The 23,534-nt window shown below is 52.4% G+C and overlaps 9 protein-coding genes across 9 annotated transcripts; 4 read left to right on the top strand and 5 right to left on the bottom strand.

Annotated features, from left to right (window-relative positions):
* Positions 1-361: 361 nt before the first annotated feature.
* Positions 362-1,127, bottom strand: V2A60_003058 (kinetochore-associated Ndc80 complex subunit SPC24; the record flags this gene model as incomplete). Its single annotated transcript, XM_083254401.1, has 2 exons — positions 362-946; positions 1,101-1,127. 2 exons carry the CDS (start codon positions 1,125-1,127, stop codon positions 362-364), a joined length of 612 nt encoding a protein of 203 aa, XP_083110527.1.
* An 839-nt stretch (positions 1,128-1,966) lies between these two features.
* V2A60_003057 (mitochondria fission 1 protein) lies at positions 1,967-2,753 on the top strand (the record flags this gene model as incomplete). Its single annotated transcript, XM_083254400.1, has 4 exons — positions 1,967-1,985; positions 2,066-2,084; positions 2,188-2,248; positions 2,424-2,753. 4 exons carry the CDS (start codon positions 1,967-1,969, stop codon positions 2,751-2,753), a joined length of 429 nt encoding a protein of 142 aa, XP_083110526.1.
* Positions 2,754-3,901: 1,148 nt separating this feature from the next.
* V2A60_003056 (Septin-domain-containing protein) lies at positions 3,902-5,598 on the bottom strand (the record flags this gene model as incomplete). The annotated part of the gene is made up of 4 exons (XM_083254399.1): positions 3,902-4,537; positions 4,597-5,063; positions 5,115-5,375; positions 5,427-5,598. 4 exons carry the CDS (start codon positions 5,596-5,598, stop codon positions 3,902-3,904), a joined length of 1,536 nt encoding a protein of 511 aa, XP_083110525.1.
* Positions 5,599-8,713: 3,115 nt separating this feature from the next.
* V2A60_003055 (ferrochelatase HEM15) lies at positions 8,714-10,075 on the bottom strand (the record flags this gene model as incomplete). The annotated part of the gene is made up of 3 exons (XM_083254398.1): positions 8,714-9,168; positions 9,224-9,797; positions 9,854-10,075. The coding sequence occupies 3 exons, from the start codon at positions 10,073-10,075 to the stop codon at positions 8,714-8,716; spliced, it is 1,251 nt and encodes a 416-aa protein (XP_083110524.1).
* Positions 10,076-10,537: 462 nt separating this feature from the next.
* On the top strand, positions 10,538-12,582 carry V2A60_003054 (KU70 family ATP-dependent DNA helicase II subunit; the record flags this gene model as incomplete). The annotated part of the gene is made up of 3 exons (XM_083254397.1): positions 10,538-10,603; positions 10,664-11,272; positions 11,326-12,582. 3 exons carry the CDS (start codon positions 10,538-10,540, stop codon positions 12,580-12,582), a joined length of 1,932 nt encoding a protein of 643 aa, XP_083110523.1.
* A 662-nt stretch (positions 12,583-13,244) lies between these two features.
* On the top strand, positions 13,245-15,959 carry V2A60_003053 (Zn(II)2Cys6 transcription factor domain-containing protein; the record flags this gene model as incomplete). Its single annotated transcript, XM_083254396.1, has 3 exons — positions 13,245-13,737; positions 13,787-14,688; positions 14,739-15,959. The coding sequence occupies 3 exons, from the start codon at positions 13,245-13,247 to the stop codon at positions 15,957-15,959; spliced, it is 2,616 nt and encodes an 871-aa protein (XP_083110522.1).
* Positions 15,960-16,346: 387 nt separating this feature from the next.
* On the bottom strand, positions 16,347-18,256 carry V2A60_003052 (major facilitator superfamily domain-containing protein; the record flags this gene model as incomplete). Its single annotated transcript, XM_083254395.1, has 3 exons — positions 16,347-16,921; positions 16,986-17,327; positions 17,404-18,256. 3 exons carry the CDS (start codon positions 18,254-18,256, stop codon positions 16,347-16,349), a joined length of 1,770 nt encoding a protein of 589 aa, XP_083110521.1.
* A 2,078-nt stretch (positions 18,257-20,334) lies between these two features.
* On the bottom strand, positions 20,335-21,918 carry V2A60_003051 (uncharacterized protein; the record flags this gene model as incomplete). The annotated part of the gene is made up of 1 exon (XM_083254394.1): positions 20,335-21,918. One exon carries the CDS (start codon positions 21,916-21,918, stop codon positions 20,335-20,337), a length of 1,584 nt encoding a protein of 527 aa, XP_083110520.1.
* A 414-nt stretch (positions 21,919-22,332) lies between these two features.
* V2A60_003050 (U6 snRNA-associated Sm-like protein LSm4) lies at positions 22,333-22,993 on the top strand (the record flags this gene model as incomplete). Its single annotated transcript, XM_083254393.1, has 3 exons — positions 22,333-22,542; positions 22,663-22,713; positions 22,802-22,993. 3 exons carry the CDS (start codon positions 22,333-22,335, stop codon positions 22,991-22,993), a joined length of 453 nt encoding a protein of 150 aa, XP_083110519.1.
* Between the last annotated feature and the right edge of the window lie 541 nt (positions 22,994-23,534).

Below are 23,534 nucleotides of genomic sequence, written 5' to 3'. Positions count from 1 at the left end.
ACGAGTCTCTGCCTTTTGAGAGAGAGAAAAGGAAAAATGCAAAAACGCTGATGACCGCTTCACGTTTCTTATGAATATATTTTTGTCTATTTGTACATTATTAGCGGGTCGAACGGAAAGGAACAGGTCGAAGTTTTTGTCTTTTTCAATAGTCTTACACAACTGTACACATTATTCACTGGCCAGTTTCAACAATGCAAGATGTTGTAGAGAGTGGATGTTTCATCATTCATTTGGGGGTATTTCAGAACCTTGATATAAAGAAAACAGTGTCCAACGCTTCAAAGCCAAAAGTAAAAGAACCAGATGCGCCTCCTGTAGACATTCTTCTACACTCCGCCTCCCATCTCCTCCATCCCCTTCACAACGTCTTCCAAAAGTAATTGGCATAAAAATAACGCGAAAACTTTTTTTCCATATTCACCACATGCACATCGCCCTTGCGGTCGTTTCTGATGACCGCGCGCGCCCACTCGCCGTCCTTGTCGTCGCGCTCAATGTCGATGCCCAGGCTGCGGTACACCTTGAGCCTCAGCAGCACCTCGTCGTCGACCGGATCCCGCCCGCGCCGCCCGCCCGCGCTGCCGCCGTCCCCCTCGACGCCTTGCAGGTCCAGCTCCTGCAGGCGGGCGGCGAGGTCGGCGGCCTGGAGGGCGACGCGCTCGGCCTCGGCCTCGGCGTCGCTCGCGGCCTTGGCCGTGCGGAACTTTTCGCTGTCGAGCGTCGTGATGGCGCCGGCGTGGTCGGCCGACGCGCGCGCCGCCACCATCTCGGCGTGCCGCTGCGACAGCGTGCCCAGCTGCCGCGCCAGGCGGGACAGCGACGACGAGGCCTCGCGGAGCCGCAGCTCCCGCGCCTGGCTCAGCGTCGAGAGCGACTCCCCGACGCGCGAGACGGCGAGCTTGTCGGGCTGGATGTTGAAGTTGTCAATCGTGTGTCGGATGAGCTGCGGAGAGAGAGAGCGAGACGATCAGAGAACTGTGTTAGCGGAAAGAAGAAGAAAAAACAATAATAACCTTGAGCGCAACAAGGTCTGGGTAGAGAGTGCTCGCATCCAACCTTGAGAGGCCAAGGGGGGAGAGGCGGGGAGGCTTGCGTACAGTTGCGGGATCCTCTGCGAGAAGCATATTGTGTTGTTGTCGCGCGACGAAACGGTCGCGCACGCTGGTCGTATGGTTATTATGTATGATATCGCGGATAGAAATGTCGACCCGATCGGTGACAGTCGCGTCGGCTGCTTTGGTATCGTTCTTGTTTCTCTTTTTGTCAATGAAGCAAGGGCTTTTGGTTCTCGCTAGGTCGAGTTCGAGAAGGCCGTCTACAGTGTGGGGACTTTATTGCGTGCAGCTGTAAACTAAACATAGGTAGGTCGCGTCGGCCAGGCGACATTATGGCGCTGCCCCACCAACTTTGGCACATCGCCTACTGATATGTACATATATTGAGCACTGTGAAGGCCTGTAGCTCAGGAGAAGAAAGAAACTGGTAGGTGGGAGACATTAAGGCGAAAATCATCGAAAAACACGGGACGAGCCTTTTTAAATTTTTGTTTCTTTCTGTACATAGAATACATCCCACCGTCAACTGTATGCATCGTTGCCTAGATCCCTTTACTGTTCAGGCCAGTAGCCTGCCAGTAGCCTACCAGCAAGTAGGTAGTTAGCTTGTGGATCAGAGCCAACGTCATTTGCGCCACAGCCAGGTCCAGCATCCGCCACACTTCTTCCCCAGGCAGGCCTGTGCCTCGTCCAAATGCTGTCCCGTTCTCCCGCAGCTTGTCTTGTCCACGAACCATCTATCTGTTTGCGCAACTCTATAGCTTTTCCTCCGCCTTCCCGATACATATACTGTGACCTCATTCAGCCAAGCTATACGACTCCTTTCAACAACGACCCCGTCGACCCTTCCAGTGTCCCCTTTCAACCCTCAAGAGAGATAGTCGCTTCTCCCCGCCACCGCCGCCACTATGGTTACCGAGCTTCCTTGTGAGTTTGTTTATCCCCGGAGAGGGCGCTCCCAGACCTCGACCGCTATTCGAACCTTCTTTGCTAACAACATCTGGCAGATGCTCTGGACGCAGAAACGTGAGTCTGACTAGCCAGCACTTCCCGCAACTCCCCTCCCAGGACCCGGCCGATCCCGATATAGCATCAGTCCGCTGACTATAAATTGCGATGTCCTCTACAGACCGCTCAACGCTGCGGAGCTCAAGGTTCTGCGCGCGCAGTATGAAAAGGAGGGTGATATGGTAGGCGTACAAACAAAATTCAACTATGCCTGGGTAGGTTTCTGCATCCCCGCCCCCTAGCTTTTGTACTCTCGTGCTGGCGAAGAGCCAGCACGCACACGCAAACACAAATACAAACACACACACTCCACCAGCATTTGTTCTCTAGAGAGCTAAACTTACTCCTCACCTGCAGGGTCTCGTCAAGTCCACCAACCGCGGCGACCAGCAGCTTGGCGTCCGGCTGCTGTCGGAGATTTTCCGCATCGCCCCCGAGCGCCGCCGCGAGTGCCTCTACTACCTCGCCCTCGGCAACTACAAGCTCGGCAACTACGGCGAGGCCCGCCGCTATAACGACCTGCTCCTCGACAAGGAGCCCGCCAACCTTCAGGCCTCCAACCTGCGCCAGCTCATCGACGACAGGGTTGCCAAGGAGGGGCTTCTCGGCGTCGCCATCCTCAGCGGCGTCGGCCTTGCCGCCGGCGTCGTGGGCGCCTTCATTATGAAGAACGCTCGCAAAAGGTAACAGAGGCGCAAGGTTTGAGAGAAGCAGGACGGGCAGGATATTGTTATGAGCTACCCGCAAAAGGGGTAGCCGGGGTGGGATGCATCGCCCATCAACGGCAAAATGTTCATTTTGTACATTGTTATTTTCTTTCCTATTTCACATCATTTCGGCGAATACTAGTCTTTATAGATATCTACAAGCAGTGCAGGCGCTACATGGGAAACAGACTACCTCCTCTCCTTGTTGTCGGTTGCTTTCTTTTTTTTCAATTCTCTTTCAACATATACTAGCAAATGTTGTAGCCAGTAATCTGGTGGAATCTACTGTCTGCCGTAGAAAATTGAAACAAAGATTGCATCGTACACGCAATGCCTTGCACTTCTCCGAATGTTCAAGCTTATAAGAAGGTTGGCTACTTTTTTCAGCCTTGGTACAACACAGGTTCACCTCACTTCTCAATGGCAAAAAAGAATTCAAGACAATGAAAAAGGCTGAATAACAAACGAGTGTTCGCAGAAAGCAATACTGTATCCGATCCTGCCACAAAAAGAAACAAAAAGAAAAGGCAAACTAAAAAAAAATACATTGACTCGACTCCCATCTTCTCTAGCACAAGCTTCCGGCTGATGCGTCAGGCCGTGTTGATAAAACAGTCAATTTCGTTGTACTAGATTATAAAAAAGGAAACCGTAAGTGCGCAACGTTGGGGACAAAACCAATTCGCCAAGAAGACAACCCTCGAATGAAAGCAAACCTGTCCTCCAAGATTTAGTGAACCTTTGGCAACAGCTCAAAGCAACAGATTTCCCGCGCAAAAGATGCAGCAGAGGACAGCCGATTGCCCTCCCCAGGCAAATATTGCCCAACATCTCATGGCTTTCCACCATTGTTGTCCTGGTCTGCCTGCGCATGTTTGGCATTGCATGACTATTCTGTATAAACACTTTTTCCCCTTCTAGCCATTCCCGCAAAAATGGTATTTTGGCTGACAAATTAGATACGGAGTCGTGATTAAAATGGAAGCGGGTCCGAAGAGGTAATGAAAAGACTAAGCAGATAAGAAAGTGTATGGCGTAGAGCCTGTGCTGTAAAACGCATCATGGTACTTAGACATTGGTCGTACAGAGAGCAAGGCATCGCTGAAGCAGTGTTCGAGTACCACCAGTTTATCGCAGAGAGAAGCCCTTGCGCTTGCCCTCCTTCTCGAGAGGACGACCACTCTCGATGCGCTGCTTCTTGTCCTCGAGCTCCAGACGTTGGCGGTCGAGCTGCTCCTTCATCTCGCGGTGACGGGCGTAAAGCTCCTCCTCTGATTGCTTGAGCTTGCTCTCTTTTTCTTGTACCTTTTGCTGGAAGACCATCTTCATCTCGGCCTCCATCTTGGCGAGCTTCTGCTCGTGCAGAGCGCGTTCTTCTTCTTGCTTGACGGCGGGGTTGACCTCTTTGAAAACGCTGGGATCTTGGGAAACACCCATAGCGATAAGCTTGTCGGTACGGTAGTTTTCGTAGAGGGTGTTGTTGGTGTGCTCCTTGAGTTCCTCCATGTGGGTGCGGATGAGCATCTGGCGGAGCTTAACAAAGTCGCAGTGCTCCTCGTTGTCGACCTCAATAATGCCCCAAGGGTACTGACGACCACGGACGGCACGTCCATCAGGGGTCTTGATTTCGTTAGTGGCACCAACAACGGCGAAGGGGACCTTGGACATGATCTCATTGTTCTCGGCAATGGTCTCCTCGTCATCAAGCTCGTAGCGGGGACCCTCAAAGATCTGGATACCATGATGCTTGATGTCGGATAGGATCTAAGAGGTGTGAGCATTGAGTATGCCTGCCGAAACAATATAGTCGGGCGGGGACTTACTCTGGCCTTGAAGCTGGCGATTTCCTCGTCGGTAAGGGTGTCAGACTTGGCAATGACAGGAATCAGGTTCACTTTGGTGTGAAGGCGGCGCATGACTTCAATGTCGAGAGGCTTGAGGGAGTGGCCGGTCGGCTGAATGAAGAAGACGCAAGCATGGATTCTGTTGTCAACGATGTTCATACGGTTGACCTTGTTCTCAGCATCGAGATAGGCATCGTAGCGCTGGTCAATGTTGTCGGTAATGGGACGCCAAGACTCGTCGTTGTTGACAAAGTCACCGAATCCAGGAGTGTCAACGACAGTTAAGCGAAGGCGGACACCAGCTTCCTCGATATCAGCGCTGATGGACTGGATGGTGACAGTCTTGGGGATGATGTCGAGGCTAGGTCCCTTGCGCTCCTTGGGAGGGTAGAGAGAGGTATTGAAGAGCGTGTTGACCAGGGTCGACTTGCCGAGACCGGATTCACCTGTATACTACTTAGGGCTGGTAAACGAAGACAATAGACCAAGAAACTTACCAACAACCATAACGTTGAAGTTGAACCCCTTGCGGACACTCTTACGGTGCCACTGATTAGGAAGGTTGGCAAATCCAACGTAGCCGGTCAACTTGCGTCTGACAATGTTCCTGGTATCCTGTACAGGAGCAGAGATGGGCACATCTACGGATACAGGGTTAGAACGGTTGTCCCCTTTGCCGAAGTCTGCCGGAAGATCAAGCTTGCCGTTAGCGGGAGAAGCGGGCGCCATCGAGGGCGGGGAGCCGCTGCCGTTGGTAGCTGCAAGGAGGTGTTAGCGAGGGGTTGCAGCCAAGTTGCAAAAATATCTACAGTAGGAAAGGGTGTGTGCATTGGCAATCGGGAGTTCCTGACAGATCTGGGTGCTGATTTGGTCCTGGTTTATTGAGGCTGAAGTGGCTACTGCGGTGAGGTCTGATCTGCCTCCGTCGGAATCGGACTTGGTCGAAGCCATTGACCCAGGATGTAGCTCGTCGAGGGACATTGAACTGCAAGGTAGCTTTGGTGGGTCATCCACGTCAAGCATGCTCCGGTAGGAATCGGTAGCGTTTGCTGGTTGTGCGACTGGGGGGCTAGAGCTAGAACGCGGAGCGGCGACTGAGAGGCTTGAGATTCGCTTAGTTTGCGACTGCTGAGTTCTGGGGCTCCGATAGTCGAGTTTGGCCGCCGGAAGGGATGCCTGGTCCAGTTGAACGCTTCGAGCGCGATGCCTGACTTGTTGGACAAAATCAAATGGCATGATAGGGAAAGTACTGCTAATCCGCGGTGGTGTGATGGGGCGGACGTCCAAAAATTCGAAGCCAAGAAAGCGTATATTGCGAAAATTGATGCCGGACCAAGGGTTCGTGGGGCAGAATGCAGACGAGTGAAAACGAGTGATGAGAGAAATACCAGGCAAGTTGCCGATGTTGTGCAGGTCGGACGACAGGTTGGCGGGTATGAACCAGGAACAGCCCCTTTTGCCTTTGCGACTGCCATTCGGCGCGAAGCAGGGAATCAAGTGAAGAAAGAGTAATCTTACCCATAATTATGTATAAGGAACGGTCGACCGGTGCTTAATGAATGGTGGGAAAGTACGGCTTCTAGTGAAGTGGTTAGCAGTGCTCCTGGATCACGAGTGCACATGCGTCATCTGGGTGCTTCAGGGACGAGGTCACCGCGTGCATAATCCGCCAGACTTGGTTCTCCAAACGTGTTTCCATCTGGATAGCAGCCAGACTTCAACCCGAAACATGGGACCAGATTCTGGAGCGCGATGGCTCCGGTAGAAGGGGCATGATGAGACGGATCGTTTTGGGGGGGCAAGCTACCTACCTATCAAAGGATGAGGGAGGAACCCTAAATGAAGGCAAAAGCGAAGTGAAGAAGACCCGGATCGACAGACTCCAAGATGCGAGGCGTCAAGAGAACTGGTAAACACGCAACTGAGTAACGAGAGAGGGCAGTAGCGATGATGGCGGAAGAACGACGAAAGGAGCTGACTGACGTGAGGATCGCAAGTTCGGCCTGTGCACAGGAGGAGAAGGGGGACTTTTTTTGAGGGGGGGCCTTTAGTGATGAGTTTGGGGGGAAAGGAGGTGGAATTTGCGCCTTGCTGGCCTTGGCCCTGCAACTTCTAGGCTTGTGCTGGATGCTGGTGCTGTCCCGCTGGGGCCAATGCCCATTGGGGGCCCGGCTAGAGTGGTTGAGTGGCACCTGGCAAAAGGGGTTTGTGCGGCGCTAGCCCTGATTGGCTTAGTGTTCTCAGGGGGCGACATGCTCTTTGCAAGCTCAACGGCAATCCCAGGTACCAAGTACCTGGACAGGTACTGAATTCCTGCTAAGTTGCGCGTGATCATATGGGGAATGAAGGTACACTGTACTTGACATGGTTGGTCGATGCTAGTATCCGTATATATCAGTAATATTTGCTGAGTAGCTTCGTAGCTGGAGCTCTGGTGCTGCTCTGTTGGAAACGTTGCCATCTCAATCACTGTGCCGGCTCCTTTCTTTCTTGGCCCTACTTACTCAGTACAGAGTGTTCTTTGTGGCTTTGGCTCAAGTTCATGTCTGTGGCGCCTCGCTGTAATCTGACGTGCGAGGTCAAAATGTGACCCACTATCTTGGTCCGGGTAACTGCAATTGAGACGGCTCAATACATGCCAGTGCCAGTTCACACTTACTGATAGGTAATCTCTTGCGGATACCTACCTACCTTGGGTATTTGACTGTCTCTGACAGCTCGCCATCTCTATTACGCATTTTTCCCCAGCCCCCTCGGTCGTGGCTACTCATTCGCTCTGAAGAGCACAAAAAAATATCAAAGGCGGTGATGTGTTGGTGTCTTTGGTTTTCTTTTGATGTTTTACCGGTACGGATTTGCACAGTGGGACAAAGCATGCACCTTTTCGAGGGAAAGGGGCAAGCACAGTACCCTACTGGGACATGCAAAAGCAAAAATACTGAGTAACGCACTGGAATCTTTTTTTTGCTACTCCATCTCATATTCTCAGTCCGCGGATCCGACACCTACAGTTCCATTTCTGATCAAAGACCTACTGAGTACGGAGTAGTTCAAGTTCTTTGCCAACGGCCTGCCCCGGACTGCTACATACCGATAAGTAAGTAGGCGTGCTGCTTAATTAAGCAGTGCCTTCTACTCCGTACTTACCCAATATACCTACCTAGGTGCCTACTAAGGTATCCGACCTAGCTACCTTAGTACCTAGTAAGGAATTAAGTAGTTGGGTGGGTTGGCGGGCTCTCGTGCTGGCGCTCTGGTTACATTTGCCTGGCTACCTACCTACTGAGTAGGTACCTAGGTACTAATGTATGACATGTCCGTTTTGGCCGCTGTACTTGAGTATTACTCACCACCAGCGCCGTACCACCATTATCCAGTGCTTTCTTAATACGGTAGCGAGGCAGCATGCGAACCGTCATCGTCCCGCATCCAGGAGCTGCAACTATTGTAATAATAAGTCGGAACTGATAGAGCCGTGCATATTAATGCGAAGCGGCTTCGTATTTGGGACGCCTTTGCTGGGGGCACCTGACCAATGGCCAATGACCTTTGGGCGCTGGACTGTTTCCACAACCTGCATCATGCGAGCTGCTGGTCCAAAGTCTCATCACAGAGCCTGACATAGTCCAACTGCAATCCCATCACCACGACGAAGAACCCCGTAAACAAGCAGGCGAATTACTCAGAACCCAATCAACAATGGCACAACATCGACAAAAGCTGGACACGGCACCGGAAGAAGTGAAAAGGGAACCACTAAAAATACAGGGTAGGGTCGTGGTTGTCGACTCGCCCATTTGTTCTGTTCCGAGTAGCTGGCTGGTGTGATAATTCGGACGCCACTCCTTGCTCTGCGCTTCCGTGGAAGAAGTCAACATGTGCCAAGCGGTCTGACGTGATTCGTAATGTCTTGCGTGCAGAGCCAGGAGAGACATCCAGAGAGGCTGGGCTTGTATACATTCGTCTACAAAACATCATAGAAGCTCGAGCCGCCGTAACATTACTTAGGCGGAGAGTTCATTACCAAGTAATTTTTGAGTGAAGCTAAATGCTGTACATGAAGTGGCTAGATAATACACTGAATTTTACAATTGCCCTAGAGTACAGGGCCTTGGCCTTGAGAGAAGAATCTCTTTGACTCCCCACACCGCTCGCTCTTACATCCGGGGCAGCGCAGTAGCATTTGCTTCGAGCAGGCGTCACCGCTGTGAAGATGCTGCTTCGCGATATCGGCGAGGGCCTCGATAAATACTCGGCTGCCATTCAAACTCTCTGCTCGTTTAACAGTATCCTTATGCCCGCTCTCGCCAATGACTTCCTCATCAAGCTCATATAAAGTCTCAATGTGGTCCGACGTAAATGCGATCGGCACAAGTATCATGTCCGTCTGGCCACGGGCAATGTAGTTCGACACGGTATCCGAAGTCTGAGGGCCCAGCCAAGCACTGGGGCCCACCTGCGACTGCCAGCAAATGCGGTAGGGGTTGGAAAAGTTTAGCTGTTGCATCACGGCATAGACCGTGGCAGCAACTTCACCAGGGTATGGGTCACCTATCAACATTATTAGAACAGGGCCGCCATTGCACCGTCGCTGGTGTACACAAACCTCGGTTGACAACAGACATAGGCAGACTGTGGGCTGAGAAAAGCAGAACTACGTCCTTCCTGCGTTCTTCGGGATATTCAGCAAGCTTCGCCTGGATGTTTAGCGCAAAGGCCTTGGCAAGACCGGGATGTACCGGCCAGCGGTCTATGACACTCCAACTAATCGCACCCTCAGTCTCTGCCCTTGTGTTGCCTTCCAACCTATGGCGCCACTTCCATAGCTCGTTAATGCTACTGCCGGTTGTCGAGCAAGAATACTGGGGATACTGAGTGAATGCCACGGCTCGACCGCCCTTTCCGCCGCCAAAACCATCTTTGAGCATCTGTTTATACATATCTTCGGTGAGAGGGTTCGCATATCGGAAAGCCACGTATGGCTTGTGAGGGGCCGTTTCGGGGGAAGTCTTGTCAAGAATTTTGCACATCTCGGCACATTGATGTTCGGACCATTCTCGGATGGGTGAGCCTCCTCCAATGGCATCATATTGCTTCTGAATCTTGGGTGTACGGCGCGCGGAAAGCAGTGGACCTATGTAGCTTTGTAGCCGCCCAAGCGGGATGAGATCACCGTCGGACTGCGGACACATCGGATTAGAATATGGTGGTAGTAGCTATATAAACAGATGCTTACGAATAGACGGCTCAAGAAGTCGCCAACTTCAGCCGTGGTGGATGGGCCGCCCATGTTGAGAAAGACCATGGCCGTTGGGCCTTTGGAGCCGGCCGCATTTTGCGTGACTGGATGCCCCGACGTAGTCGCCAGGTGCCGTCTCTGGACGGCGATCTGTCGCAAGCCTGTGCTGCTCCTGGGGAGGGTCTGGCACAGCTGCCTCGTCGTTGTGCGGAGCGCCATTTTGTCGCAACTGCAACTGTAGAGAGAGGCAAGTTGCAATTCCGAATGTGAGCTGCGAAACAAGGTGTGTAGAGCCCGTCTGTCGATTCAGAGCTTGCGCTGGTGGTCCGGAGATCAAACACGCCGATGCCTAGTGCCGAGCTTGTCGGGCTGTTACCAAGTACTTCCTCCAAAGCGGCTATATAACTGCAAGTCGAGGTAGCTGCTAACGCGCAAGACAGCCAATCACTGAACAGCTAATAATCAAAACCACGTGACTTCGTGTAAATCGCGATGATATCTGAGCCTGCACCAGCGCGTCCGTGCCGAGAGCGACCTCCAGGCAGCATCGAGGGACCCACTCGCTACCTGGCAAGCTGCTGCATGTTGAGCTTCTTATAAAGACAACCGATCCTTCGCCACAAGTCCATGCCGTAGTGCTTTCAAGTTTGACCTCCTCTGGGCCCAAAATAATCGCAAAGAATGGCTGACAATAAAGACTGGCGACGAGACGAGGAAGACGAAGGTGATCAGGAGATCGACGACACCGTGGGTACCTTTCACTATCTATTCACTACTGCCAACCGGGCAACATGCTAACAAGCACAGTCATTCAAAACGCAAAAAGATGCCGTATTACTTGCGATTGAGGTCAGCGAGTCAATGTTGAAAGCGCCTCCACCCTCTGATTCTAAGAAAGCGGACCGAGATAGTCCCATCCAAGCTGCTCTAAAGTGCGCATATAACTTCATGGAGCAGCGCATCATATCTAACCCCAAGGACATGATTGGGATTTTGCTGTTTGGTACCGAGAAGACGAGGTTCCAGCTTGACGAGAATGGGAGAAGCGGCCTGGGATACCCTCATTGTTACCTGTTTACCGATCTGGACGTGCCGTCTGCCGACGATGTCAAAGCCCTTAAGTCTCTTGTCGAAGACGAAGAGATCGAAGATGACATCCTCAAACCGACTTCTGAAACTGTTTCAATGTCAAACGTATTATTCTGTGCCAACCAGATCTTCACAACACGTGCCGCCAACTTTGGGAGTCGACGTCTGTTTCTGGTCACAGATAATGATAACCCGCACTCTGCAGACAAAGCCGCCAGATCAGCTGCCGCCGTGCGCGCCAAAGACTTGTATGATTTGGGTGTGTCAATAGATCTCTTTCCTATTTCGCATTGCGGCACAAAATTTGACCTCGCCAAGTTCTACGATGTATGCCCTTATGTCTGTTCCCAGACAATTTCGTTGCACTAACGTTGGCTTAGGATATTCTATATCGAGACCCGTCGGCAGAAGCAAACTCAGAGGATATCGCAGTTTCAAAGTCAGGGGATGGACTGAGCCTGCTTGCGTCGCTAATCTCAAACATCAATTCAAAACAAGCCCCCAAACGAGCGCTATTCTCTAACCTACCATTTGAGATTGCACCCAGCCTACGAATCTCTGTCAAAGGTTACAATATTACTCACAGACAAGTCCCCGCAAGAACCTGCTACATATGGCTAGATGGCGAAAAGCCGCAGCTGGCAGTGGGTGAGACAACACGAATCGCGGAAGACAGCACGCGCACCGTCGAGAAGGGTGAGATCAAGAAAGCCTACAAGTTTGGTGGCGAGTATGTGTACTTTTCCCCCGAGGAGCAGAAAAGTCTCAAGGATTTTGGCAGTCCTGTCATCCGCATTATTGGCTTTAAAGCGCGCCACTCGATTCCGGTGTGGAGCAGCGTCAAGAAATCGACATTTATCTATCCGAGCGAAGAGGACTATGTTGGCTCTACACGCGTTTTCACGGCTCTCTGGGAAACACTATTGAAAAAGGATAAGGTGGCAATTGCATGGTGTATTGTGCGGACCAACGCGAACCCGATGCTGGCCGCCATAATGCCCTCAAGACCCCAATCCGATGAAGACTCCGGAACACCATTTCTACCCGCCGGGCTCTGGTTATACCCCCTTCCCTTTGCAGATGACCTCAGAGATATTAAAGCTCCCGGCAAGCTGGCACAGGCGTCAGATGATCTTAAAACGCAGATGCGTACCATCATTCAGCAGCTACAGCTGCCAAAGGCTATGTATAACCCAACCAAGTACCCCAACCCATCGCTGCAATGGCATTACACAATTCTACAAGCGCTTGCCCTTGAAGAAGAAGTGCCAGAAACAGCCGAGGATGCTACCCTGCCCAAGTTTAAAGCCATTAGTAAACGCGCTGGTGGTTATCTTGAAGACTGGTCAGAGACTCTGTCAAATGAGGCGAAATTAGCCACTGATACAAGAGCGGTCAAGAGAGAAATTGATGATGAGCTGCCTGAACGGCCTGCAAAGCGTGGAAGGACGACTGCTGCGCAAACGGCTGTGTCCGGCCTGACATCTGCACAACTGAAAGTTATCGTAGACGACGGATCAATTTCGAAAATGACAGTCACCCAACTTAAAGATATTGCAGGAGCTAAGGGTCTCAGCACTAGCGGAAGAAAGGCCGATATAATAGAGAGAATAGAGCAATGGGTGGAAGAGAACTGATAGGCGGAGGAGGGCCATTATATAGCTTGCTTCGCTGCCAGCAACCTCACAAGCAAGGCTACAAGTATTGTCCCTATAATGACGCTGTCGGGAAATGAGATGTCAATGTGGCTGGAAACACATGAATAAATAGATCACAATTGATTTTGTTGATTTTTCCCATTCCAAGAATATAAAACAGTTATCAGCTTGTTGTGCACTTTCGTCTCTCTAATTGCCCGCGTAATTGATGTCTGCCTTCATTCACTCACTACTTAGCTCTGCCCCACTACAAGGAAACGCATCACTCGACTTGCGCTATTAGTAATTTGTAGTATGCAAGGAATACGTTTGCTAGGAGTGAACAAAATTAATACAGCAGAAATCAACTTTCATCAAAGGTATTCAGCAGAGGACTCATTTATACATAGCCCTCCAAATCAACGTATTCCATTACTCATCTGATTAGTTGGGCAAGGAGTTATGCACGTAGGCCGTCTACGTGGATCCTGATCGCCACTGTGCCCGTAGAGAAACAACGCGCCCCATAAGTCTCGGAGCGCCAACGACGGCGTCAACATTATTGCGCCGGACAACACCGCGGGCCTTCTTCGCCGCCGAAGAGACTCAATCCATTTTCGAGAGCCCGCTGGCGAGTCTGACCCGCTCCAAGTCGGTTCTCAATGGCGGACTTTCTCGCTTCGTTTAACTTTGGTGCAGCCGAGGACGAGCCGGTGCGAGATGAAGCTTGCTCTAGCCTCGACGAGCTGCAATCACGCTTCCGCGATGTATTCGAGGGAAAAGTGACCGACACGCGCGCGGAACGAATAAAAGCAAGCGTCGACATCGGTCCCTCGACACAGTTTACTATCTTCGGCGGCCAGGGCGACAATGTTGACCCCAGCCTCAGCAGAGTTTCCGCTCGCGAGGCTCTTGTGTCGCAGCCGCAGCAGAGCCCGATTACGCAACGTGCTGTATCGCAGGAAATACTCAATGCGCTCGGAAACATCGATGGAAACACATGGTCGATGACCGATGAATTGCGCAAAACTCAGGGCTGGATCTTGACGTTTGCCTGCAACCACTCATGGCAGCAGTGGGCTCGGCACGGCAAGGCAGCGCAGACGCATGCGATTCTCGACTATAGCAAAAAGGAGCTGGATTTCGCATCTCGAGGTAATTTACCCCTGAAATCCAACGATGGAGTATCCTCTGACCTGCGTAGCGCGTCCTGCATTCGACTGTCGAGGAACCGTGACGATTACCTTTTCCAAGGGCAATAGTGCCATAACAGTCAACTATTCACACATTCCATTTCATCGAACAGTTGGCGAACTCTATGACTCGTTCAAACCACCACCTCCACCGCCGAGAGCCGTTACTAAGAAGAAGGCGCTTGGCTCGGCCAAGAGGGGTGACACACCACGCGATACACCGCGCAGAAAACGGGCTGTGACTGGGGCAGACGGAGAATTGGCTCCCAAGAAACCGAGATCACGGCCAAAGAAAGGTGCCAAAAATCAACTTTCACGGGCCGAGTTGCTGCCAATGACAGAGGGATTTGCGACGACTCATGCTAATGGTACGACGGTGACTGCAATGGATGCTGCAGATCATGTTGCTCTTGCAGCTCTTTCGGCAGCGACAGCCACAGAATCAATATCAAACAATAGCTCAGCGGAAACAACGTTGAATAATACAGCGTCGCTGAACGTGTCGCCCGCAGAGGCTGCGCGACGGCGCGAAACCGCTACCAAGAAGCTTACCGAAGCTGGTATCGATCCAGCCACGCTCAATGCGGATCAGTTCAGCATTTTCTCTAATCAATCACCAGAAGTACAGACTGAGTCACTTAATATGCTTGTTCAGTACGGCGCAGAGAGGCTACATATCGTTCACCCAGCGAAGAAAGATAGCCCACGGCCAGCGCCGAGCCAGCCGGCTACGGAATCAATGGCGGCCAGCTCAGTCGATGCCGATGTTGGCGCGAATAATTCTGCGAAGGACAATGCTGTAGCAAATGTCTCTGCCGTAGAAACAAATGGAACGTCAAAGACACCGAAGAAGTCTAAAGCCGGAACGACATCGCGAGTCTTTTGCTTCAACTGCAAGCTTTCCAAATCCAAGGTCAGTCACATAGATTCATATGTCAGATGCGTTGCTGACTCTCTGTTTAGTGCTCGAAAGAGAAGCCTACTTGCTCCGTTTGTCGAGACTCTGGATTGACTTGCGAGTATCCAGCGCCTAAACCTAGGCACAGAAAGTCTGCTGCCATCATTATAGAGGATGATACCGCCATGTCAGAGAATGTAGATGCTGAGGGCGAGATTGAGGAGGATAGAACAGAAGAGGTTGTTGTCGCACAATCTGAGGTCCAACGCCAACCGCCAATCCACGGCCAAGCTCCTATCGCAAACATGATGCAAATCGCCCCGGATGATCAGGGCAATGGCTCTCACCCGATCGGAGAAGCTAGCCTTCAATCTTCACATGAAAATCGTGCTTCGACAAGCTCGCTGAACTGGAGTTCTGGTGGCCTGGCGCTACCACAAGGACGGGTCTATTATCCTGTGGACACGAGTGCTACAACGAGTGAACCCCTGCCTGCTAATGCCAGCACCGTTGTGGATTCTACTGCTACGAGGAAATCACAGCGAGCCCCGAAACCCACAGCAAAGGTTAAGGGTCGTGTGCCGACACCAGTTCAAGCTCTCATCACTTCACCACCTCGCCAAAGACATGAGAGCCCGCTCGAGCGTCACAATCCGAGAAGGCATGAAGCACCACCACGTAACCCGCTTGCTTTCGACCGGTTGCCGCACGACCCGTACGGCCAATCAGCAACTCGGTCGCAGTACGCAAGTGACCCGTATCAACAAGACTCCGGCTATGGTCAAAGTCAGGGAGCCTATCCACAGCTGCATGACACTACATCTGATAGGGTTGCGTATGACCCTAACGCGTACCGTGATCATGCCCCCTCTCGAATGTTCAACCAACAAGAACCCGCTAGCACTGTACGTACTACTGCTGCTAAGACTACGTGGCCAAATCGGAGATCAGACGCTGCGGCGGTGGACACTACTCAGAACACTCACGGCTACAGAGGTGACAGAACCCTGGGTACTGCGATGCTGCCTGTGCACCCGCCAGATCAGCGCCGCAGCAGTGGCGAGCGTGGCGACGGAGCGCATACCCTGATGGGCGTATCTGAGCGTAGCGCCTCACGAAAGCCGTATTCGTCGCAACCTACGCAGCAGCATGCGTCTGGTGCACCAAACCAACCCCAGAACGGTCATTCATCTTGGTATGGATTTAATGGTGTTCATGGCAGCTCAACGACCAGTACACATCCGAACTACAGCTGGGGGGGATCTGGCGGCGGTGCTTGGAACTGATATTGGTAGTTGGATTGGATTTGCCGAGCTCATCCCCTGTGCAATTTATGTAAAAAAAACTATGAGCGAAATGTTCATGGCAGGAATGGCGATATCGGGTATTTGGTGCGCACAATCCTGGTCTGGCGTTTGACTTGCAAGGTGTTGTGACACAAGGGATACCCATTACTTTATTCTTTCTTCGCTTAAGACCTGTAGTACTGTTTTTTATTTTTCAAATATGACGACGAAACACTTGACTCTAGTGAGGATAGCTCAAAAGAATAAACGAATTTTATTTTTGAGAAATTCATGAAATGCAACGCTGTCTATCGAGTATGCGAGTAGCCAATTATGATATAACCAAAAGTCTGTCCCGTCGAGTACGGCCTCTCCCAAATTCATTATTTAATCCGCGAGCGCAAACTTGCTCATGGCGCGCAGTCTGGCACCGTAAAAGTACAGAAGCCAGATGCCAATAATACCAATGACACTGAGACCGCCAAGAAGGCTCGTGCCCCGGGCGACTCCCAGGTTGCCAAAGAGAGGGTGCGCAAACAGGACACTGCCACAGGCGAGAGCGCTGCGGAAGAAATCATTGGCGGCAAACAGGCTGGCCGCGTACATGGGGTAGCTGAGGGGAATGTAAACGAAGATGCATTGCATGACCACGAAGACGGTGGACCCGTAGATGGTGATGCCGATGGTGGGCACGATCCAGTGGACCGAGGCGCGCGCCGTCCAGGCAAACAGGAACAGGCCAATGGTCGGGCCAAAGGCAGCGCCAAGTGCAGGAACCAGACGCTCTTCCTGAGCGCCGAATCCGAATTTGACGATGCGGGGATTCATGTAAAAGTACAGGTAGCAGAAGTAAGCCGCGACACCGATGAGGCATGCGATCAAGATACACAAGAAGACGAGACCGATCTGACCGAGGTTCATGTGGTAATCGACGGGATACACGAGAGGGAATACTTCAAAGACTACCCAAATAGTTAGTTTCATGGCGGTCAACGAACAAGATCTCCGCAGAGATTCTCGACTTACAAGAGTAGTAGATGCCGTATATGATTGCACTATAGATTTGGACAAATAAGACGGCAGGGTCTTTGAGGGTGATTTCGAGGGGCTTGATGAGCGCTTCGACGAAAATGGTGGACATTTTTTGGCTGCGCTGGTCGATCTCGCTCTGGGACATGAAGCGGGCGTCCCCGGTAACCTTGCGAAGGCGCTGTGCGCGATGCAGTAGGATCGTTGCGCTGCTTGTCTCAGGGAGAAACAGGAGCATGATAATGAAGATGGGAGACGAGGCCCAAATGGACTCGTACAGGGACCAACGCCATCCCATGACAGGCACGGCATAGCCACTGAGGAGAGGACCAAGAGCCGCTGCGGCGTAATAGTGTTAGCATGGAAACGTGTAACTTCGGTGGAGGGGGGGGGGGATTTTCTTGGGAAGACTCACGTCCGCAGTAGGCGGCGGAAACCCATGCCATCATGGCGTAGGGAATCGCCATCAAGCTGTACATGTCGCCCATCGAGGCGCCGCCGGACGCCAGGCAAGGGGAGCCGAAGAAGCCCTGGAGGAAGCGCAGGACCATGAGGCCCGCAAAGCTGTGCACGAGCGCCGTGGGGATGGAGATGATGACGAAGAGGAACATGGTGGCAATGTAGACTGGGTTGCGGCCGATGCGTGGGATCTCGCTGAGGGGCGAGAAGATCAGGGGCCCGACTCCGTAGCCCAGGACGTAGAGGGACAGGCCGAGCGACGCCTCGAGGGTGCTGACGCTGAACTCCTCCATGACGCCCTGGGTCGAGGCCGTGTAGATGGCCGAGGTGGTGTAGACGACAAAGGTGTACAGGCAGATGACCAAGGCAATGGCGTTGCGCTTGTTGTTGGACCAGTTGTGAGGGTCCTCCTGGTCGTCGGTGTAGTACCAGTCGACGAGAATAGCGCCGTCTTTAGTCTGTTGCGGTGCAATGGCTATGGACTGCGTCTTCTCGACGTTGTGAATCTCGTCGGCCTCGAGAGCTGCCTCGGTGATGTTGTTGATGCCTGAGCGGTGAGACTGGACGTGGGCCAGCGGTGCCGGCAACGTCGTCGCGTCGTCGCTGTCAGTCGCGCTGCCGTCATCCTCGAGGCTCTTGGCGGACCAGGCCGTGGCCGGTCTATGTTCCGCACCGCCTCCGTTGAGTATGTTGGCATAGGCTTCTGGCAGCTTAAAGTCGGGCTTCTCTTCAGGGAACTGGAGGTAGCGGTTGCCCGTGACCCATCGGATGATCTGGCCGATGGCGGCATCGCGGATAATGTCCGCCATTCTTTAGTTTCGAAAGCGAAAGAACTCTTTTGCCAGGGTGAACCGTTGGTCTCGGTATAGGAACAAATCCAAATGGCTGGGGTACTTCCGAGCTGAAGATTAACTGCAGCGCACTATTGACTGTTATTCAAGGGTATGAAATTAGAAGGCTGCTGAAGCGGGGTATCTGTTTTATCCAGAGCAGATATGATTCCTGGGATGAACTTCTGTCAGGATCTATCGACAGGAGGGGAAACCGACATACTTATACATCCCGGGACCTCATCTTGCTTCGGCAGTGGAAACCAAACTCCTGAGTATGGAGCTCCCCAAAGAACCAGGTATTAAAAATCTAGGTTCTGGTATGTCACTCCAGCCTGATTAATCAAGAGCCGAAACTCGTCGCCTAAAATGGAAGGGCAGGCCAGAAGGGTGTCGGAGCCATGGAAACTAAGATCCGAGCTGCAACGGCGTTAAAGTGACTGGCGGTGTTAGGCGTGAAAATCTCACTTGTTTTACACCTTATTAATCCAACCATGGGGAAAAAAAGACATATGAAAGCAAAGCCAGCGATGCTTCGCTAGCGTGAGCAGCGTTGTGTGGCCGCCGGCCTGCCTGCCAAAGGTGCAACCCCGGAACTGGGACGGACCAACGACGCCGTCCATAGAAGGAGAAACTGTGGGCTATGATGGGGCAAAGCTCAAAGTCGCGGCAAGTCGGTGCTAAGAAAAGCTCGTCACCATCGGGTTTCGGATTACCAACCAAGCGGTGGAGAGAGCAGGTTGAGTCAAAGTATTAAGGTTGATGTGGGACCCTGCGTATGGCGTCAGCCCGTACTTACTGGTCGCCCATCTCAAATGTTTGGTAATTAGCTCCCCAGTCTGAGTTTCTGGCGAGTCTCGATACGGGTTATTTCTTGTAGTCCTTCCACTTTGCAGTGGTGTTTGGGTTGTTGTTGTTGTTGTATGGTATTGTTTGTTCGATCGATGTAAACGAAAGACTGAAACTGTCTCGGATTCATACAGCAAAACAACTGACCTAATCGTCATTCATGCAGATGTCTGTTAATTACACTTCAGACTCCCATGATTTTATCGAGTTACTGGTAACAAGCCTTGTTCAGGCCCCCAAGTTCAGCCTAGCTCAGAAACTCACAAAAACCGCGGTCCAATCACAGCGGCTAGCGCAAGCCACGCAGAGCATGGATTACAAACCCAGAACGAACAATGAACGAGGCTGCGGCGAAGCCTATTAGTAGTAATCCGTAATAGTCCATGTGTCACAGTACGCCGGTGATGATGGCGTGCGAACAAATGGAAGAACCTCGACACACTGACTGATCGCGATTCACGCGCCCGCACACGCAACCATGTTCAACGGGGCAATCTAGTGTTGTGAACCGGCTGGCCCAGGAAGGGGAGAGATTATGCTCAGAAATGCAGCGACTGTATGCGTACTTTGATCGAGCCAGTGGCAGTCTCAGTATATATATTGCGGGGCTTGGCCCAGAATGCTACCAGAAGGGTGCAATTGTGGCATAGTCATGCTCTCGTCAGAACTGAGTTGCCAGAGTGGCATCCACTGAACTGCGACTTACACACAATAGCCAGCCACACATCGTACCACCACCGTCAGGCGCTCCGTTTCAACTTAGAGCACCTACTGAAGGAAAATGGTAGATGTCCGGGATGAAAGGATCGAACAATGCCCAGCTCGTGTGCGCTCTGCCGGTCCTGCAATCGCTTCTTCCATACCAAGTCCAAAAGCGCGGACATAGTCGGAAGAATCGGACAAGTCGGTACCACAAAGCGCCGACGCATGGTAGGCAGTCGCCGTTGACTCCCAGCACAATATCCGAGCAGGACGGATATAGGAGAGGTATTGGAGAATATTATATTTAAGTAATTATGTGGGGGGAGAATATATGAACCGCGTTGCTGCGGTGCTTATGCTTTCTGTCGCCTTGAGAAGCTCGCTGTTGATCGTAGTCATCTCTGCAGTGAGCCGATAGCTGGGGCCATGAAGTTCGGTATGCCGATGACCCTCGGCCTGTCTTTCGCACATTGATATCCCGAGCTGATCGGGTACATGTGCAACGACTAGGATGATGTTTCTAGTTGAGGACGCTGCAGCAGCTTGCCAAGCTTTTCTGCAAAGAGACGACCTTCCGCTGCCCTGCCATTCTGGACAAGTTTTTCAATCGCGGCGTTGAGCTTCTGCACAATCATCTGGCGCGGCTCCTCGCTCTTCTGTGCGCGCAGCTCCTCCAGGAGCCGATCGCACAGCTCGGCCGCTGTGGCCTCGTCGCTGCAGTGGGGAAGGAGCTGTAGCATGACTTCGAGTGGCGGCCATTTGTCGCCGCACAGCTGTTCGTAGCAAGTGTACAGGTCGATGGCCAGCGTCGCGTCAGCGGCTAGCAAGTGGCTGGTGATGGCGGCGTTGACGAGGCGCGGCGGCGCCAGTAGGTTCTCCCGGGAGGCGCTGTGCAGCCACTCATTGACCTCTGGCCCCCTCCGCACGGCGCTGGTGACGAACCGCTTCGCCGCGGCCTTGCTGACAGGAATACCGTTGGTGTACATGATGCAGTGCAGTCGCGCCGCAGACGCCAGGTCGCCGTCCAGGATGAAGGCGTCTATGAGGCTATCGTAATGGTAGTCCTGAAGTTTGGTCCGCTGCGCTAGCATGTCCAGCGCTTCACTGGCCAGCACCGTGTCCGCTTGTCGCGCAGCCGTGTTAAGCACATTTTCCACAAGGCCGTCGGGCGGGTTAACCTTGCCGCTACGCACCATGGTGTTCCATCCGGCGAGAGTGCCTGGGTAGTGGAAGGAGGCGCTGCATATGTCTAGGGCAAAATATTGTAGCGTATCCAGGCCTTGGGTCGATGCAAGAGACAGACGGGCCACCAGAATCTCCATCATTTCATCGACAAACCCCATCCTACCAAAAACAAATACAAAGACGTCATAGATCCATGGCTCGACAAGTTTGTTACTCGCATGCAGCTCCATGAGTGTATCGTAGGCCAGCTCGTATTGCTCGTCCCGGAGCAAGGCGACAGCCAGAGTTGGTTTGTTCTCTGGCCAGTCATTGGCGCGTGAGTGCTCCAGGATCTCAAGCATGACGGCGTAGTTGGGGTGTACCATGAGAGACTCGAGAGCCCCGGCATAGAATCTCTGCGTCGGCTCGATACCCTGTTGTGCCATATCCTTCATGAGGGCGACGAGCGTAACGCCGCTGCTCTCCGGGTTTCCCATAGTGTCCGCGATGCATTCGTACAGAAACGCCGTCAGGCGGTGCTTGCGCTGCACAACCAGGTGCCTGACGAGATGCATGATTCGTTTATGCCTATCCACGGAAGACGTTGTAGATATCCATGGCGTTTCGCGGCCGCGCAGTGTATGCAGATGGCCGATCAGCTCGTCAATCGACGCCGCAAACAGTGATGCATCGCTCGGCGGCGCTTTGCTCGTAAGAATACTGATCTGCCTCGGCGCTGGCGTCGTCGGTACTGGCCCCGCCCTCAGCATGTCCCGTATATACGCGTCGATCGAGGTTGATGCTTCGGCGCTGTACGCCTTACGCTGTATCCTCGTCGTATTCGAAGCTCCTCGTACAAGCTCGCGGCGCAGCGTGTGTGCAGGCGTACCAGCAGAAAGTCGTGCCGCATGCCGTACAAATGTCATGTCGAACGAGGGGCAAAGACAGCGCCAAAGGCCATCGTAAATTATCGAGCTGCGCTGCATTTTTATTCCTCCCTTTTCCCTGCTCCTATCCGGCTTCCGAAGCTGTCAAAAAATGTGAGGGTGTACTTGGAGAGACGGTTGTACACCAGAAGGGTTCCGCAATTAACAACCGGGGCAATGCAACTGGCGAGGTTCTGTCCTGGACTAGCCAGTCCACCACCATCTCCAAGGTTCCGTTCAAGAGTGACCTCAACACTGGAAAGCTCCCCATCCCAACGTCCAACTGCGCCCGCCCGCAAGCCATTGACCCTGCATTTTACTGTTGTAATATTTGTCGCGGCTGTATACAGAAATAATAACACAATGGTACGGACTTGATAGGACGGCGGGCCGGCGCACGCGATCGCCGCGCGCATGCTGTGGCCGCCTCTTGCTCTCCCTCGAATAATCCTGACCTTTGCTGACCTTTTCGTTACCCTGAAGCTTCCCCTCGGCCTTCTCAATGCCGCCCAGGGCCACCCGATGCTTGTCGAGCTCAAGAACGGCGAGACCCTCAACGGACACCTTGTCAATTGCGATACGTGGATGAATCTGACTCTGAAAGAAGTTGTCCAAACAAGTCCTGTACGATTCACTCTCCACAGCGCGGCGCGAGCATAGAGAGGCGATGCACATACGCTCGAATTCACAGCGCGAGAGCATGCCCTGCCGTCCTGAAGAGTTGGTTGCTGACTTTAGTTGCAGGAGGGAGACAAGTTTGTGCGTCTACCAGAGGTCTACGTGAAGGGCAATAATGTACGGCACATTCTATCTATTCCTGCCCAATTCTGCTCTACGCTTTTTAAACTCACAGTACTGACAATTTCCCTTCTCTTCGTTGCAGATCAAGTACCTACGAGTTCCTGAAGAAATTATCGAGCTCGCCACCGAGGCACAAAAGAGCCAGCAGGGCAACTTCCGCGGCGGCCGCGGCGGCCAGTCAAGAGGAGACCATGGTGGTCGGGGAGGCGGTGACAGAGGACGTGGAGGCCGAGGCGGTGGCCGTGGTGGGAGAGGTCGCGGTCGCGGACAGTGAACGTGACCGGAAGATTGTTTTCTGCAACACAAGTCGCTCCGTCAACGAATCTAACAAGAAAAGCCTCGCGAGGCTGCGTTTCTGGGATATCTCGACGGATAAATTGTCCGACGCTTATGTTATGATGAACATGCCGCCCGCGTTTATACCCTCCTCTAGAAAAGAGAAAATGAATAGCCAGGCAAGAGTTGTGAAAGATATTTGGGGGTGCCATTTTCCTGGCCAGACCCGTGCAGGATTGCGTGGCACAGCCTTGGGCAGCCGAGGCAAAGCAACAAAAACAACTAATGCTTCAAATTTTAAAATAGTGCCAAAGTCACCATGATAGTGCTGCTACGCTTGGACTGCAGATAGGATTCTCGTAGGTGGTTCGCGGAGCAATAAGATTCGAGCCACATGCCCAATAGTCAGAAATGAACAGTTGAAAGTATGTATGTATTAACAAGTTCTATTAAAATCAATTTGCTCATAAGTTCTTTGCCACTCTCAAACTTCTAGCCCGGGGGACATGCAGACCGCTCTTTTCATCATGCAAAAAAAA

This window comes from Cordyceps javanica, chromosome 2, assembly GCF_051103115.1.
Source record: "Cordyceps javanica chromosome 2, complete sequence".
In the NCBI taxonomy this organism is placed as follows: Eukaryota; Fungi; Ascomycota; class Sordariomycetes; order Hypocreales; family Cordycipitaceae; genus Cordyceps; species Cordyceps javanica.
The sequence above is the reverse complement of the archived record's forward strand: the minus strand, read 5'-3'. Positions and strand labels throughout refer to the sequence as shown.